Source organism: Apium graveolens, chromosome 8 (genome assembly GCF_009905375.1).
Source record: "Apium graveolens cultivar Ventura chromosome 8, ASM990537v1, whole genome shotgun sequence".
Taxonomy (NCBI): Eukaryota; Viridiplantae; Streptophyta; class Magnoliopsida; order Apiales; family Apiaceae; genus Apium; species Apium graveolens.
In genome coordinates, this window is record NC_133654.1 from 44,448,288 (window position 1) to 44,463,973 (window position 15,686).

Genomic DNA, 15,686 nt, shown 5'->3' on the forward strand with positions numbered 1-15,686 from the left:
CAGGTACTCTCTGAAGAATTCCCTCCTTGAGACGGTCAAGGAGGGGGATGTCCGTGAAAAGCTTGAAGGCCTCTAGGGGTGTGCCTGATGATTGAAGGCCTCCTCCTGTATTCAACGGGTGTCCTCGTTGGGGATGCGGGGTTTAACTTTGGTGTGTGCTTTGGGAGCTCTGTTCTTGTATTCAACGGGTGTCCTCGTTGGAGAACTTTGGAGTCATCCTGCACTTTGCACCCAAGAGCTTGGGATCACCTGTCCTGCTATCTGGTGGGTTATCCTCATTCGGGGGACAGGGACGCGTCTGGCACTTGGGGTGAACCGTGGCTATACCTGCGTTCGTAAATCAAGGGAGATAGCTGTAGCGGAGTGTTATCCTTGCGCAGGGAGATGCACTATCCGTGAAGTCCTATGATTGCGGACGAGCCTTGGGCCTTTGCGGTTGGGCCTCATAGTTGGACATTCCTAAAGCTAGCAGAAGATGGATATCGGATGGGCTTCTATTGGGCTTAGGAGTAAGAAGTCTCAATGCATTAGACTTCTTGTTCTACAAGAACTACGTCAGGCTTGATCCCTATATAAAAGGGTACATAGGCACATTGAGAGGGTAAGAAGTTGAGAGCCGATAAGAGAGCCACCACTTACTCTGATCAATCTCAGCCTAAAACAACCATAAACCACCACACACCGCTTAAGTTTCCGGTAAAGAACCACCGTCACAGATCTTAGTTCCGGCGAGAAACCTCAATCTTTGTTGTTACCAGATTCCTCCGTCAATAAATTGGCGCTAGAAGGAGGGGCTGCTAATTAAGGTCGCAATCTTAGGAGGAAAAGATGTCTTACAATCGTGATGGAAGTTCTTATGATGGAAGTGACAGTAGGTCAGAAGGGGAAGGCGGGGGGCGCTATACTCGCCACGAACCTTACGTTCCCAGAGACATGGCGGATCCACCAAGGGCTCCGGATGTGGGGGGGACACCTCCAGTTCTCATCAGCAACGCTGATATATTGGAGCAATTATATCGCATGGGGGATACTCTTAACAGTTTTAACTCAAGACTGAACACGGTGGAGCGTCGAAAGACGAGGAGAGGTCGTCGTTTCCCCCGTCACGGTCATACCTTGGGGAAAGCCCCTGTAGTTGAGGGAGATACCCAGGGGAGCGGGGATAGCCCGCGAATCACTCCGCGGCGTTTGCAGTATTCTGATGATGTAGAACCTATTGTAGAGCTTGCGGATGAGGACACTGAAGGCAGAGAAAGACCTCACCTGGACAACCAGGTAGTGCCACACCCGCATAGGTCTGGACGTACGATGGACGAGCGTCGCCGTGCGGAGAACGCTCAAAGCCAAGACGAGGGAGGAAAGGATCTTTCAACCTTGAAGAAGAGGCTTGGCATAAGGTTGGAGGACGACGACTTGAGGATGTTGCTGGTAGAATGGCAAAAGGAAGGAAACGCCGGAGAAGCGAGGCCCCGTGATACGACGCGTGTGCCCCCCGCATTCCAAAGGGATGCCGGGGTGCGGCACCGCGAGCACGAGCGCGCCCCTCCGCGAGGAAGGCCCGAGAATTTCTACCGGGGATATCAGAGGAATGGACGAGGAAGAATGGGATATCAATACGGAAGAGCCCCTTACAATGGTAGGAGAGGTGGAGCGCACTCCGCTGGAGAAGCCCCCGCCGTTATTCCCGTAGCTTCTCACAGCATTACTGGTAATGGGTCTGGAGCGCGTCCTCATGACCAGGACGGCGGGCGAATTCAAGTAAGAATGCAGAACAATGATGAAATTCCGCGACACGGTCAAGGTGAACCTCGCGTACGGGAAAATGTACAGGACCAAAATGGTAACACGCCACCGCTGCAGCCTCAGGGCGAGGGGCGGCGAGATCCTCCGCCACACCCGGGAGGTAATCAAGGGGAATTTCAGCAAGTCGCAGAGCAACCCCAACAGCCTAATGTTCAAACCATTCCTGGGGTAGGGACGTTTAATGTGAACGACCTCAAGCGGTTACTCAACCATCTTGAGGGGGGAAGAGTAACGGCGACTGCGCAAGCTCCTTCTCCTTTTGCTGCTGTTGTGAGGGAGGCGCAATTGCCCGCGAGATACCGGAACACAACCAATGACTTGCGTTTCCACGGGAACTCTGATCCTGTGGAGTTCTTGGGGCGTTTTAACATTGAAATGGATGTATATCAAGTACCTGATTTGGCTCGATGTCGTCTCTTGGCAGCCACTTTCAGAGAAGGCGCTCAGCAGTGGTTCCAAAAGCTTGGTCCAGGTGTAATTACATCCTGGGAACAGATAAAAACTTTGTTTTTGACACAATTCCAAGCCGCGGTGAAGTACACACCACCTGTTACCACGCTGGCTAATGTGAAACAAAAGGAAGGAGAAAGTTTGACTTCGTATTTCAAGAGGTTTAACGCAGAATCTACTTTGGTGAGGGGTGCAACTGATGAAACGTTGAAAATATTGCTTATAGCTGGGTTGCGTGTGGGGACGGATTTCTGGAAACACCTACAAGGGAAGGACCCAGTGTCATTGGCTGATGTGCTCGCGCAGGCGGAGTCGTTCAAAGCAATCGAGCAGTCGCTTGCAGAAACAAAAAAGAATGATAATACCTATAACTCCAAGGGGCGATCCAAGAGAAGGGACAGATCCGTGAGCCCGGACTATCGGCGAAATGCCAGAAGCCCTAACAGGGTAAATGCTGTGAGCTCGCGAAGAGAATGGAGCCCACCATCGAACTACGAAAGAAGAGTCAGCAATTATACACCGCTGGCGGCGTCCATTGATCATATCTTCGAGGTAAATAAGGATAGGGGAATCTTCAAGAAGCCCGACCGTCTAACTTCATGGCAAAGCAGAGATAAAAAGAAGTACTGTGACTACCATGAGTCTACTGGCCATGACACCCACGAGTGTCGTCATTTGCGGGATGAGATTGAGGAATTGATCAAGGCTGGACACCTGGGAGAATGGATTGACAAGGTGAAGCGACGCAGGGGACTTGATGACAAGGGTAAAGATGAAAGGCAGCCCCCGCGGGCAGAGGATGTTGAGAAAACAGCAGAGGTCAAGTTTCAGAGGGCCGGCAGTATTAGGGCAATTTTCGGAGGACACCCTTTTGTTGGCGATAGTAATCGAGCACTGGAAAGAAACGCGAGAGAAGCGAGACATCCACCGCTCACCAACATCCACAGCTTGGAAGACAGACCCCCGAAGGTCTTTAAGGGGGAGTCCGCTGATATTACATTCAAGGAAAAAGAATCTAGGTGGGTGCATCATCCTCACAACGATGCGCTGGTGATTACCATGCTTATTGGGGTAATGAACGTACATCGAGTTTTCTTGGATAATGGGAGTTCTACAAACATCTTGTACTACAGCACCTACAAAAAGCTGGGTTTCCCAGATAGCGACATGTATTTCGAAGATGCACACGTCTATGGCTTTACTGGGGAAGCTGTGAGAGTTATGGGTTCGGTCAGGCTTCCCGTCACGCTCGGGGAAGGAGCTTTGTCGGTTACTCAAATAATAGATTTCAAGGTGCTAGATCAGGATTCCGCGCACAATGTGCTGGTCGGCAGACTTTGGTTGCGAGCGTTCAGGGTGATAACATCGATACACCACTTGATGATAAAATTCCCAACGCCAAACGGAGTTGGCAGTCTGAGAGGGTCACAGTATGAGTCGCGCGACTGCTATCACAAGGCTGTCAAGGAATTTCGCAGAAGAAGGTATGAAGGGAAAGGTCTCCCATTCGAAGATATAGAAGATATTCATACAAAACCGAGTGGAGAGGTCCATGCCCACTATTTTATTGAAAACCCCAGGAAGGAAGAAACCAATACCTCTGGAAACTCTTTTGTGACGCAGGCACGTGTTTCGAAAATCCGTAGTGTAGAAGAAGTGGTGGTGAGTCATACAGAGGGAATCATACAGAAAGAGGTTAACGGGGAAAAGTTGGAAGGAAGAAGTGAGATTTTGCAAGGTCTCGGCAATAACTTCAAGGTTGATGCTCCTCAAAAGAAGGATGCGCCCTTGAATGAAGTTGAGGTTGATGCTCCTCCAAACGAGGACGCGCCCTCAGATGAAAAAGTGGAAGTTGAAGACCCCCGAGACTTTGATTTCGATCTGGATCCCAGGATCCCTATGCCCACCGAAAAAACGGGACCGGCCGAAGACACAATATCTATTCCGGTTGATAAAAATGACCCAAGCAAGGTTTTGAAAGTGGGATCTCAGTTGGATGATGAGATGAGAGGAGATCTTACCCGCTTTCTAATCGCAAATCTTGATGTTTTCGCATGGAGTCATTCAGATATGATAGGGATCGACCCGGAGGTAATGTGTCACCGTTTGAATATCCTTCCGAATTGCAAGGGCATACGTCAGAAACGCCGCCCAGTAAGTGGAGAAAGGGCGATAGCATTAAAAGAAGAAGTAGACCGGTTGTTGGAGGTGGGGTTGATCAAAGAATCGTTCTACCCCGAATGGCTTGCAAATCCAGTACTGGTGAAGAAACCGAATGAGAAGTGGAGGACATGTGTGGATTTCACGGATCTCAATAAGGCCTGTCCAAAGGATAGCTTCCCGCTGCCAAGAATCGATCAGTTGGTGGACGTGACGGCGGGGCATGCGTTGTTGAGTTTTATGGATGCATACTCCGGATACAATCAAATTCCGATGTATGGCCCCGATCAAGAACATACATCCTTTATTACGGACAGGGGGTTATACTGTTACGTAGGAATGCCGTTTGGTTTGATTAATGCTGGCGCAACCTACCAGCGATTGGTAAACATGATGTTCAAAGATCAAATCGGGAGAACCATGGAAGTGTATGTGGACGATATGCTGGTGAAATCTGAGGTGACGACTGGCCATATCAAACACCTGATGGAGATGTTTAATATTTTGAGGAGGTTTCGTATGAAATTAAATCCGCAAAAATGTGTGTTCGGCGTGGAGTCGGGCAAGTTTCTCGGGTTCATTGTCAACCACAGGGGAATTGAGGCCAACCCCGCGAAAATCAAGGCATTATTGGATATGAAGTCGCCTACCAATGTGAAACAGGTGCAGAGTTTGACTGGGAGAATCGCCGCGTTAAATCGATTTGTTTCCAAGTCGTCTGATAGATGCAAGGAGTTTTTCAAGGCGATTAAATTAGATGGGAAAGACTTTGTATGGACGTCAGAATGTGAAGAGGCTTTCAAAAGAATCAAGGAGCAACTAGGACATCCTCCCATGTTGTCAAAGCCGTTGGATGGGGAAAATCTAATATTGTACCTCGCAGTGTCTGAATATTCGATCAGTGCAGTTCTGGTAAGAGAGGAAGATGGGCAGCAATCACCAGTGTACTACGTGAGCAAGCGGTTACACGACGCTGAAACTCGCTACACAAATATGGAGAAACTGGTTTACGCCCTGATTCTTGCGTCAAGAAAATTGCGACCGTATTTTCAAGCCTATAGAGTTGAAGTTCGTACAGCGTACCCGCTGTGACAGTTCCTGCACAAACCAGAGTCATCAGGCAGAATGCTGAAATGGGCTGTGGAGTTGGGACAGTTTGATTTGGAATATGTGCCTCGAACAGCGATAAAAGGGCAAGCCTTAGCCGATTTCTTGTTGGAATTTGATTCTGAAATTGATGATAAAGCCTTGGTAATGCTATATCCACCTCATGCCGAGGAGTCTTTGGAGGAGTTTCCGCATCCTTGGTGGATCTTGCATGTGGATGGGGCGGTTAACAATGGAGGAGCAGGTGCGGGTATAGTACTTGTGTCTCCGGAAGGCCACCACCTGATGAGCGCAATTCATTTCAAGTTTTATGCAACTAATAATGATGCGGAGTATGAGGCGCTGATTAATGGCCTGAAAATCGCTCTGGAAATGGGGGTGCGAAACTTAATTACAAAAAGTGACTCAGAGTTGGTAGTGAATCAGGTAAATGGGGGATTTCAAGCGCGAGGCCCGCGAACAGAATTGTACTTGAGATGTGCACAGTGCTTGATTGGAATGTTCAAAGAAGTTAGATTGGAATGCGTTCCGCGGGAGAAAAACAGTAATACGGATGCTTTGGCAAAAATGGGGTTGCAACAAGAGGCTGTTTTGTTAGGATCCATTCCTCTTGAAATCCAGGAGGTTCCTAGCATCCCAGAGATAGAAACAATACATGTGGATGAGGCTCCCAAGGAAACATGGATGACGCCCATTCTAGCTTACATTCGCAAGGGAACACTCCCCGAGGATAAGTTTATGGCTCGTCGACTCCGTTATCAAGCCGCAAGATATGTGATATACGATGAAGTCCTATACAAGAGAGGGTTCAACCAACCTCTACTCAGGTGTGTTGAAGAAGAGGAAGGAAATTACATCCTAAGAGAGGTGTATGAAGGAATCTGTGGCAATCACTCGGGGGGTAGCTCGTTGGCAATGAAAGTGTTGCGCCAAGGGTATTATTGGCCTACAATGAGAGAAGATGCTACGAATTTCGTCAAGGCATGTGATCGCTGCCAGCGCTTTGCAAACTACTCGTCTATACCGGCTACACTCTTGACGCCTATGGCAAGTCCATGGCCATTCGCCATGTGGGGAATTGATCTTATCGGAGAATTGCCAAAAGCTAAAGGAGATGTCAAGTATGCAGTGGTTGCGGTCGATTACTTTACTAAATGGGCGGAATCTATGCCACTGGCTACTATCACCGCAAAGAAAATCAGGGATTTCGTTTTCAATTCAATCGTATGTAGGTTTGGAATCCCTTACAAGCTTGTCTCCGACAATGGAAAACAGTTTGATAGCAAGGAGTTGCGGCAGCTATGTGAGGAGTTGAGAATTAAGAAGGAGTTTGCGGCGGTCTATCATCCTCAAAGCAATGGACAAACAGAAGCTGTTAACAAAATAATAAAGCATACCCTCAAAACCAAGCTGGAGGAACGTAAAGGGAATTGGCCTGAAGAACTCCCGAAGGTGATGTGGTCATACAATACTACGCCGCGATCTACTACGGGAGAAACGCCGTTTATGCTGACTTACGGCTACGAAGCTATGGTCCCCGTGGAAGTTGGATCGGGATCACTTCGCAGGGATTGTTACGGGAAAGAAGACGCTGAGGTTAATCAAAGGCTTCATTTAGATCTCTTAGAGGAGACGAGGGAAAATTCTCAGCTAAGGCTAGCAGCATATCAGCAGCGCGCCGCAAGGTATTATAACAAGAAGGTAAAAGGACAGTTGCTGAAGGTGGGGGATTTGGTACTTAGGAAGGTGATGCCCAATACAAAGAACCCCCAACATGGAGTGTTTGGAGCTAATTGGGAAGGACCGTACAGAATAAAATCTATCCTGTGGAAGGGGACTTATCACCTTGAAGATATGGACGGGAAGCTAGTTCCGCGAGCTTGGAATGCGGAACATCTCCGGAAGTATCACCAGTAAGGCGTGGCTTTGGCCCCTTGCATATGTCTTTTATCATTTTGGTTTATGCTCAGTTTATAGGCTAGAATTAAATAAATTCCTCTTAGCCTAGGGGGGTAGTGCATGTACTACTTACCTTGGGACTAGTTGAAGGGTCATTTTTTGGAAATAATTTCCCCACAGAGCATAGTAGCCGTGGGACTGGTGCACTTTTGACATCAGAGCGCATTATAAATAATATTTAATAAAATTTTGAAACTTTCCTAAGGGATATTTGCTCAGTTTGCTTGGTCTCATGACGCGTCCTAAATGTAGGACGCGCCCTAAGTTAGGGTTTTATATAATGAAACTCAAGACAAAATGTACTATTTTCGAGGACGCGCCCAAGTTATCTTGGTTGATGCTCCTTTAGACTAGGTGTTAATGTGATATTGACAACAAAAAAAAAGAAAAAAAAAAGAAAAAAGAAAAAGTGCTTGTCAAAGACGCGTCCTACGTGAAGGATGATTTATTTTTGATCAAAGGAGAGGCGCGTCTTGATTGATAGTTCTATATGGATATTAACTGAAGTAGTGGCTGCTAAAAGGAACAATAGAACTTGAGTAAAAACAGTTAGGATGCGCCCCATCGTGCCTTGTGCATTGGTTAAACACACAAGTACGATGTATTGCCGTGCTCATGAACTTTCCAAAACAAACAAAGACGCGTCCAACTAGAGAGGACGCGCCCACAATGGATATTTGCTTGACAAGAGAAAATGATAACAAATTAGTCAAAGGAGACGCGCCCTAAACACCAGGCGCGCCCATGTAAATGATTGAGAAAAGTGCAAGTGAATGGAGGTCAAAAATAGTTTTTACAACTTGCAAGGCTTCAAAGGGCCTGCGCCTTTAAAGAGTTTAGAAAAAGTACATGAAAAACATAAGACGCGTCCTAGGCAGGAGGTGCGTCTTGGGGCTTGTCCTGGTCATTTGCAGGGGAAAGCTGAGTTTGGAGTGGAGCAAGTTCAGGGGACGCGTCCTCTTCCTCTAAGCCTAGGAAAATCCTTTTGTTCTTGATGGATTCTGCAGCCCTGACCCTGAAATCGTTTACCCATATCTGGGTATCTGCATCAAACTTTGAGAATGTATACTCTGGGTCGTTGGCAATGAACCCAGAGCACCATTCTTCAAATCCAGCCTGGAAGCCATGCTGATAAACCAGTTTTTTCTCCTCTGTCCATCCATGCAGCCTATCATCATTCAGGATGTCAAGCTCCAGCTGCATGGTGGAGTTCAGGGCGATGACGCTGTCCATTTGCTTTTCCATTGCATAGACATTGCCTTCCAAAACAGCTTTTTCTGTTTCTAGACGCGTCCTCTCGCCCTCCAGGCGTCTGATTTCAACATCTTTTTCTTTGGTGAGCAGGGCAATGTGTTTTTCCAGGGATTTGACCTTGTCTTCGGCCTGGCTCTTTGCAGTGTCTGTAACAGCAAGACGCGCCCTAAGCCTGGCAGCCATGTTAGCGCTCTGCCTAGCATGCAGGTGAAGCTCGGCTGTAGCCTTGACCATGGCCTCCTCTGTTTGTTGCTCGGTCCTGAAGGTCCAACCTCTCACTTCGTCCTCAGAAAAATCACCCATTGAGGACGTGCCCAGATATCTGAGAACAAAGGACTGATCATCAGGAACAGTTTTTTGACGCTTTGAGGGCGCGTCCTCTACCTTCTCAGGAATGTCAGACATGGTAGTGTCTATTATCTTTGGTGGAGGAGAAGGAGTTGCAACAGGAGGTGGGGTTTTTGCCTTTGGATCAACTTTTGTAGGAGCCTGTTTCCTTGCCCTTAGTTTTTTAGAAGCCCCAATTGCGAATCCTTTGGGGAGTGAAGCCATATCTGCGGTACAAACATAAAAAGGAATTAATTATGTACAAAAGACGCATCCTGAAAGTAGGACGCGCCCATAACGTGATATAAAAATCTATATGCAGGACAGATATAGATGAATGCAAAGAGGTATAAATGGGTGTGAGAATGACGCGTCTTAAAGATGTGATACGTATTACCTAAGAGGCACGCCAGGGGGGTTAGGACGCGTCCAAGGTGATAATGCATATATAAAGTAACGCTTATAGGTCAGGCTAAATATGACGCGTCCTACAGCCGTGACGTGTCTTATATGTAATGATTTCTTACCTTGCTCTAAATCCACTTTCTTGTTGACGTCTGGCTAAATAATTTCTGTGGCTTGGAGCCCTTTGGATTTTTCAGAAGCGGTGAGGACGGGTTTCCCATTGTGGAAATCTCGAAATTTGCAGAGAGAACCCACTCGTGGGGACAAAGCTCCTATTTTCTTCAAATTCTCCTCGGTAATCATATCTTTGAGGTTGAAATGTTTTTCAGCATACTGCAAAACCTTCTCTGCTCTCTTCTTCTTCTTTCCTGTAAGCTCTTTCTGGGTCCTTTTGTCTAAAAGAGGGGATGATAGGTTACAACAAGGAAAATAAAGAAAAGGATTATAAAAGAGAAGGCGCGTCCTGAAGGGGAGGACGCGTCCAGAGCGTTGAACTCACTTGGTTCCAAATTGAAGCGAACGCGCGTCCTTTTGACGTCATAAATATAGAAAAATGGTTCCTTCCAGTCTCTCTCGTGGCTGATTTTGCCTTCATTGAATCCTTTGTTGTTCAACCATTTGTTGACTACCAGAAAATGGTATCCGGGAATTGATTTCCTGATGCTGTAAAAGAAGCTGAACTTTTTCATTGAGGGCGCGCCCAGCCTCAAGTTATGATACATAATGTATAGAGCCCAGGCTAGTTTGTATGAATTTGGTGATAGTTGGACTGGAGCCACGTCGTACCATTTCAAAATTCTCTTAATGTATGGATGCAAGGGCGCGCCCACGCCTAGGGAAATCAGCTTTGGAGTAAGCACCATTCGGGGGATCCTTTGATTCCCGATGTTAAAAATGTGTGGCCTCATAGTTCGAAGAGGGCGCGCCCAGATGCCCTCCATGTCATAGTACTTCATGTGCCATTGAATTTCCTAGTCGGTTGCAGTTGAGTCAAGAGCTACGCATGCCAGCTTACCCTCTCTTTTCCTTCTGACATTCTTCTCTGCTTCAGTAAGGGTACCGAGCCTCACCCAGTCACAATCTATTTCAACATCTGAAGGTTCCCAATGCTCTAGGGGAGGATCAGATTTTTGAGGAGATATGGGGTACATTTCAGGGTCAGGAATCCTTCTTTCGAATTCACTTACACTGTGTGAGGACGCGACCCCAGAAGATGACACGTCCTGTGTGTTTGACGCGTCCATATCAGAAATAGCCATTCCTTGGGGTTTTTGGCTTGTAGTAGGGATAATTTCGTCGTCCGTCCAATCTTCGATGGCGGCCCTTGAATGGAGAACTGGAGTTCTTTGCCTTTTAACTCCCTTCTTTTCCATTCTTGAAATTATGGGAACATGGTCCATGGAATCAGAGCTGGAATCAGACATTATTGAGTTTTTTGATTTGAGGGAACGGAAGACGCGTCTTTCTGCTCTAAGGAAGGAATTTGTCCTGTGGATGTTGGGAAAGTCGGGTTTAAAAGCTATCAGATGTGGGGAGTAGATTCCGAGGCATTTGTTGAGGGCTTTGAATGGATGAAATGGTGAGAAGAAGGACGCGTCCTCCAGCTGCAAAAGAATGAATAAAAAATTTGAGGACGCGTCCATTTTTTAAAAAAAATAAAAAAAAAGGAAAAAGAAAGGATACTGGAAAGGCGTGTCCTAAAAATCTACCGCAGTTGGTGTGCTACAATGACGCGTCCTAATAAACCTTTGGCCCTATATACCTTTGTTTGGGACAGCTTAAACATGTCTTGAATTAGGAGATAAAGGACGTGCCCTATAGGGAGGACGCGTCCAACATGATTATAATCGTGGAATGTTAATCGACTGTTAACAATTTGGGGGAAATATGATGGAATCCTAGAAATATGTAATTGGAAGATCAGGGAAGCTAAACGTGTTATATTGACCTATACATACATATATACATACAAATGAACATGAAGGACAATTCATATGGACAAAAAGCATATGAACGGTTTCTTGCTCATTAAAATCAATTTATTTGGCCAAATAAAGAAATAAGAGGAGATTTATGTACCTTTTGAGTTGAGGAGTGGATTGAGCTAAAGAAGTAGGGAAATGGTTGGATAAATCGCCGGAACTTAGACCTCGAAACTCCTGCTTGAAAAGGCCGCAATGGCGGTTGTGCGAGAGAGAAAAAGAATGGTGTTGGTGGTATGGTGCAATTAGGGTATTTATAGAAGAAGGACGACTCTAAGGATGACAGCTGTACACCACATGCGGAAGTTGAAAGTGAGACGCGTCTTCCTGTCATGACGTGTCCACATATTTTGAGCCAAATTTCGCTTGGAAAGAAATTCCAATTTTGTTTTTAACTGCAAATGGAATTTGGGGGGTAGTTGTTATACCCAAAATTTGGCATTGGATTAACTCGGGTCAAACGCGGGCTAATTACAGTCAAATTCAGTATTGTGTTGTGAAAGTAAGGACGCGTCCAAGCTTACAGGACGCGCCTACTTGGGAAGGGATATGTTATGAGGCGAGAAGAGTGCATGGTCAAGGAAGGACGCGCCCAAGCTTTATGGATGCGTCAATATTTATGAAAGTGCTTGGCAGATGAAATCTTATGGTGATGGGTGCTTTAGGACGTGCCTACTTTAGCAAGGATGCGTCATTGAAAGTGAAATGTTGTGCACGATGGTTAGAGGGTACGGTGCAAGTCTAATAAGGTTAAGGACGCGCCCTATATTTTAGGACGTGTCCTGTGACTTTACATGTTATAAGAAATGATTAGAGCAGAGTTGGATTTATGGAGGTTAGGACGCGCCCACTTGGTTAGGACGCGTCCTGTGTCTGATATATATACTTTTGATGTTGAATTCAGGACAAAGTTTGCATGGAGAGGAGCAATGGAGGATTATTTTTGCTAATGTATTTGTTGCAGGTACTCTCTGAAGAATTCCCTCCTTGAGACGGTCAAGGAGGGGGATGTCCGTGAAAAGCTTGAAGGCCTCCAGGGGTGTGCCTGATGATTGAAGGCCTCCTCCTGTATTCAACGGGTGTCCTCGTTGGGGATGCGGGGTTTAACTTTGGTGTGTGCTTTGGGAGCTCTGTTCTTGTATTCAACGGGTGTCCTCGTTGGAGAACTTTGGAGTCATCCTGCACTTTGCACCCAAGAGCTTGGGATCACCTGTCCTGCTATCTGGTGGGTTATCCTCATTCGGGGGACAGGGACGCGTCTGGCACTTGGGGTGAACCGTGGCTATACCTGCGTTCGTAAATCAAGGGAGATAGCTGTAGCGGAGTGTTATCCTTGCGCAGGGAGATGCACTATCCGTGAAGTCCTATGATTGCGGATGAGCCTTGGGCCTTTGCGGTTGGGCCTCATAGTTGGACATTCCTAAAGCTAGCAGAAGATGGATATCGGATGGGCTTCTATTGGGCTTAGGAGTAAGAAGTCTCAACGCATTAGACTTCTTGTTCTACAAGAACTACGTCAGGCTTGATCCCTATATAAAAGGGTACGTAGGCACATTGAGAGGGTAAGAAGTTGAGAGCCGATAAGAGAGCCACCACTTACTCTGATCAATCTCAGCCTAAAACAACCATAAACCACCACACACCGCTTAAGTTTCCGGTAAAGAACCACCGTCACAGATCTTAGTTCCGGCGAGAAACCTCAATCTTTGTTGTTACCAGATTCCTCCGTCAACAGATGGCTCACTTGTTTTCTGTAATGCATATGTAATTACTTGTCCTTAGCATACAAATACATGACATGTGCGCCATGGTTTTCTTGGCTTGTGAATCACAAGTGACATGTGGTGGTGTAGCTTTTAAACTTGTTCATTTAATTTTTTGTATATATGTTTTGGGGTCTTCCTTTTGCTTTTGACTACCAGAACCTACTGCCTTTTCCTTTAGTTGGTGGAGTTGGATTTAGATTTGGTAACTCATTCACTCTTATGTTTGTACTATGGACTCAACGATTATGGTTCCTGCAGTTTTTATAGTCTTATTATTTCCTATTATTTTCTAACTGTGTTATGATAATTAAGGTGAATATATAATTTTATTATATGTTCTGTATAAAATATTTTATTCCACTTATTTATTAGTGTTCTTATCATCTTTGTTATAATTTGCTATTGTTTCATATGATTTTTCTTTTAAATATAATTATTTTAAATATTTGTGATTTAAAAAAAAATGTATTTGTAATAGATTAATGTGCACATACTTGTCCCGTATTTTTCTGAACCAAGTGTATAACATATTTTTAGTATGTACATTATGTTTACTTGGTAATATATTTTAGTGACATGTTTGATCCTTTTATACCATGCATATAAATTCTGGTGTATTTTTAAATATTAAACCGAGGTTTATTAAAATTGTTATTCTCTTATTTTGATCTTTTTCTGCATAATATACCTTGTACGTAGCTTTTGCCATGTTAAGGATTTTATTTATATTAAATTGATATGCCTATTTTTAAACTTATACACGCATTTGGTTGTCAATTTTTTGTTATTTTGTGAATATATGCTTACTTATTAACAACAATGGCTCGTGTATGAATGTGTATTCTTTAATACGTGTTTGCTTTCATGAATTTAATTTAATTATATTTTTGTAGAAAGAAAAATGTCAAATCTCACGAAACTTGAATTCAACGCACTTGATATCACCGACAATAATTATTTAACGTGGATTCTTGATGCTGAAATCCACCTTAATGCTATAAGTCTTGGAGATACCATAAAGGAAGGAAATGTGAAAACTGAGCAAGAAAAGGCAAAAACCATGATATTCCTTCGACATCACCTTCATGAAGGCTTGAAAATTGAATACTTGACTGTTAAGGATCCGTTAAACCTTTGGTATGATCTAAAAGAGAGATATGATCATCAAAAAACTGTGATACTCCCTAAGGCTCGCTATGATTGGCTACACTTGCGCTTGCAAGATTATAAAAGTGTAAGCGAGTACAATTCAACAATGTTCAAAATCACTTCTCAACTGAAATTATGCGGTAAAAATGTAACCAATAAAGATATGCTGGAAAAGACTTATTCCACTTTTCATGCCAACAATATGCTCCTGCAGCAGCAATATCGTGAACGAGGGTTCACGAAATATTCTGAACTTATTTCTGTCCTGCTTCTTGCTGAGCAAAATAATGAACTTTTGATGAAAAATCATCAAGCTCGTCCAACTGGTTCCACACCATTCCCTGAAGTGAATGCTGTTACTAATATTGATTTTGGACGAGGACGTGGATTTGGACGAGGCCGTGGACATGCCCGTGGACGTGGTTTTGGGCATGGTCGTGGTCATAAATATCGAAACTTCTCAAATTTTAAAAGGAAGCCTCACCACCAAAAGTGGATAAAGAATGAGGAAAAGCCTAAGGTAAATATGATGGGTCAAAGGGTTGAAAGCATTTGTAATCGTTGTGGAATGAAAGGGCACTGGAGTAAAACATGTCGTACCTCCAAACACCTTGTTGATCTCTACCAAGCTTCTTTAAAAGGTGTTGAGACTAATTTTACTGAGCAACATGATCCTCTGGGTCTTTCCCAGCTTGAAACTCACCTTGGTGGAGATAATCAAATTGATCCACTCAACTCTACTCACATGGAAGTGTCTGATTTCTTTGGAGATGGCAATATGGAGGTGGCCAAATTTGCCGGTGATGATGCCAATTAAATAAAAGGCCTTGTTTTATTTTATTAAGTGTTTATGTATTTACGGATGAACTATAAACTTTTTGCTTGATCTGTTGCTTAATTTCAAATCAATGGAATGTTATGAGATATTTTATTTTCTAATTTTGCTTTATTTTTGTGAAGAACATGGCTAGCAGCCTCTCATCATATGTCATAAAAGATGAGGAATCACTTTGCTTAGCAGACAGTGCAACACACGCAATCCTAAAAAATCAAAAATATTTTTCGCATCTAAAGTTAGCTAAAGCTAATGTGAACACCATATCTGGTGCATCAGATCTTATTGATGGCTCTGGAGTGCAAATATAGTGTTACCTAATGGAACACGACTTACTATTGATGATGCAATGTTTTCCATCAACTCAAAAAGAAATCTTTTGAGTTTCAAAGATATACGTAAAAATGGATATCACATAGAGACAACAAATGCAAATGATGAAGAATTTTTATATATCACATCAGTTGTCTCAGGGGTGAAGCAGCTAAT

At 44.5% G+C, this 15,686-nt stretch overlaps 2 protein-coding genes across 2 annotated transcripts; both read left to right on the forward strand.

The window, feature by feature from the left end:
* The first annotated feature begins 5,805 nt into the window (after window positions 1–5,805).
* On the forward strand, window positions 5,806–7,437 carry LOC141679531 (uncharacterized). The gene is made up of 2 exons (XM_074486009.1): window positions 5,806–6,641; window positions 7,089–7,437. Exons 1-2 carry the CDS (start codon window positions 5,806–5,808, stop codon window positions 7,435–7,437), a joined length of 1,185 nt encoding a protein of 394 aa, XP_074342110.1.
* Window positions 7,438–14,114: 6,677 nt separating this feature from the next.
* On the forward strand, window positions 14,115–15,179 carry LOC141679532 (uncharacterized). The gene has a single exon (XM_074486010.1). The coding sequence runs from the start codon at window positions 14,115–14,117 to the stop codon at window positions 15,177–15,179; it is 1,065 nt and encodes a 354-aa protein (XP_074342111.1).
* Window positions 15,180–15,686: the final 507 nt, after the last annotated feature.

Bases quoted from the DNA above. Each gene is read 5' to 3' on its own strand.
- LOC141679532 (XM_074486010.1), top strand. From the start codon at position 14,115: ATGTCAAATCTCACGAAACTTGAATTCAACGCACTTGATATCACCGAC.
- LOC141679531 (XM_074486009.1), top strand. From the start codon at position 5,806: ATGAGCGCAATTCATTTCAAGTTTTATGCAACTAATAATGATGCGGAG. The intron at 6,642-7,088 runs GTATGCAGTGGT...ATCACTTCGCAG, and splicing joins AAAGCTAAAGGAGATGTCAA to GGATTGTTACGGGAAAGAAG.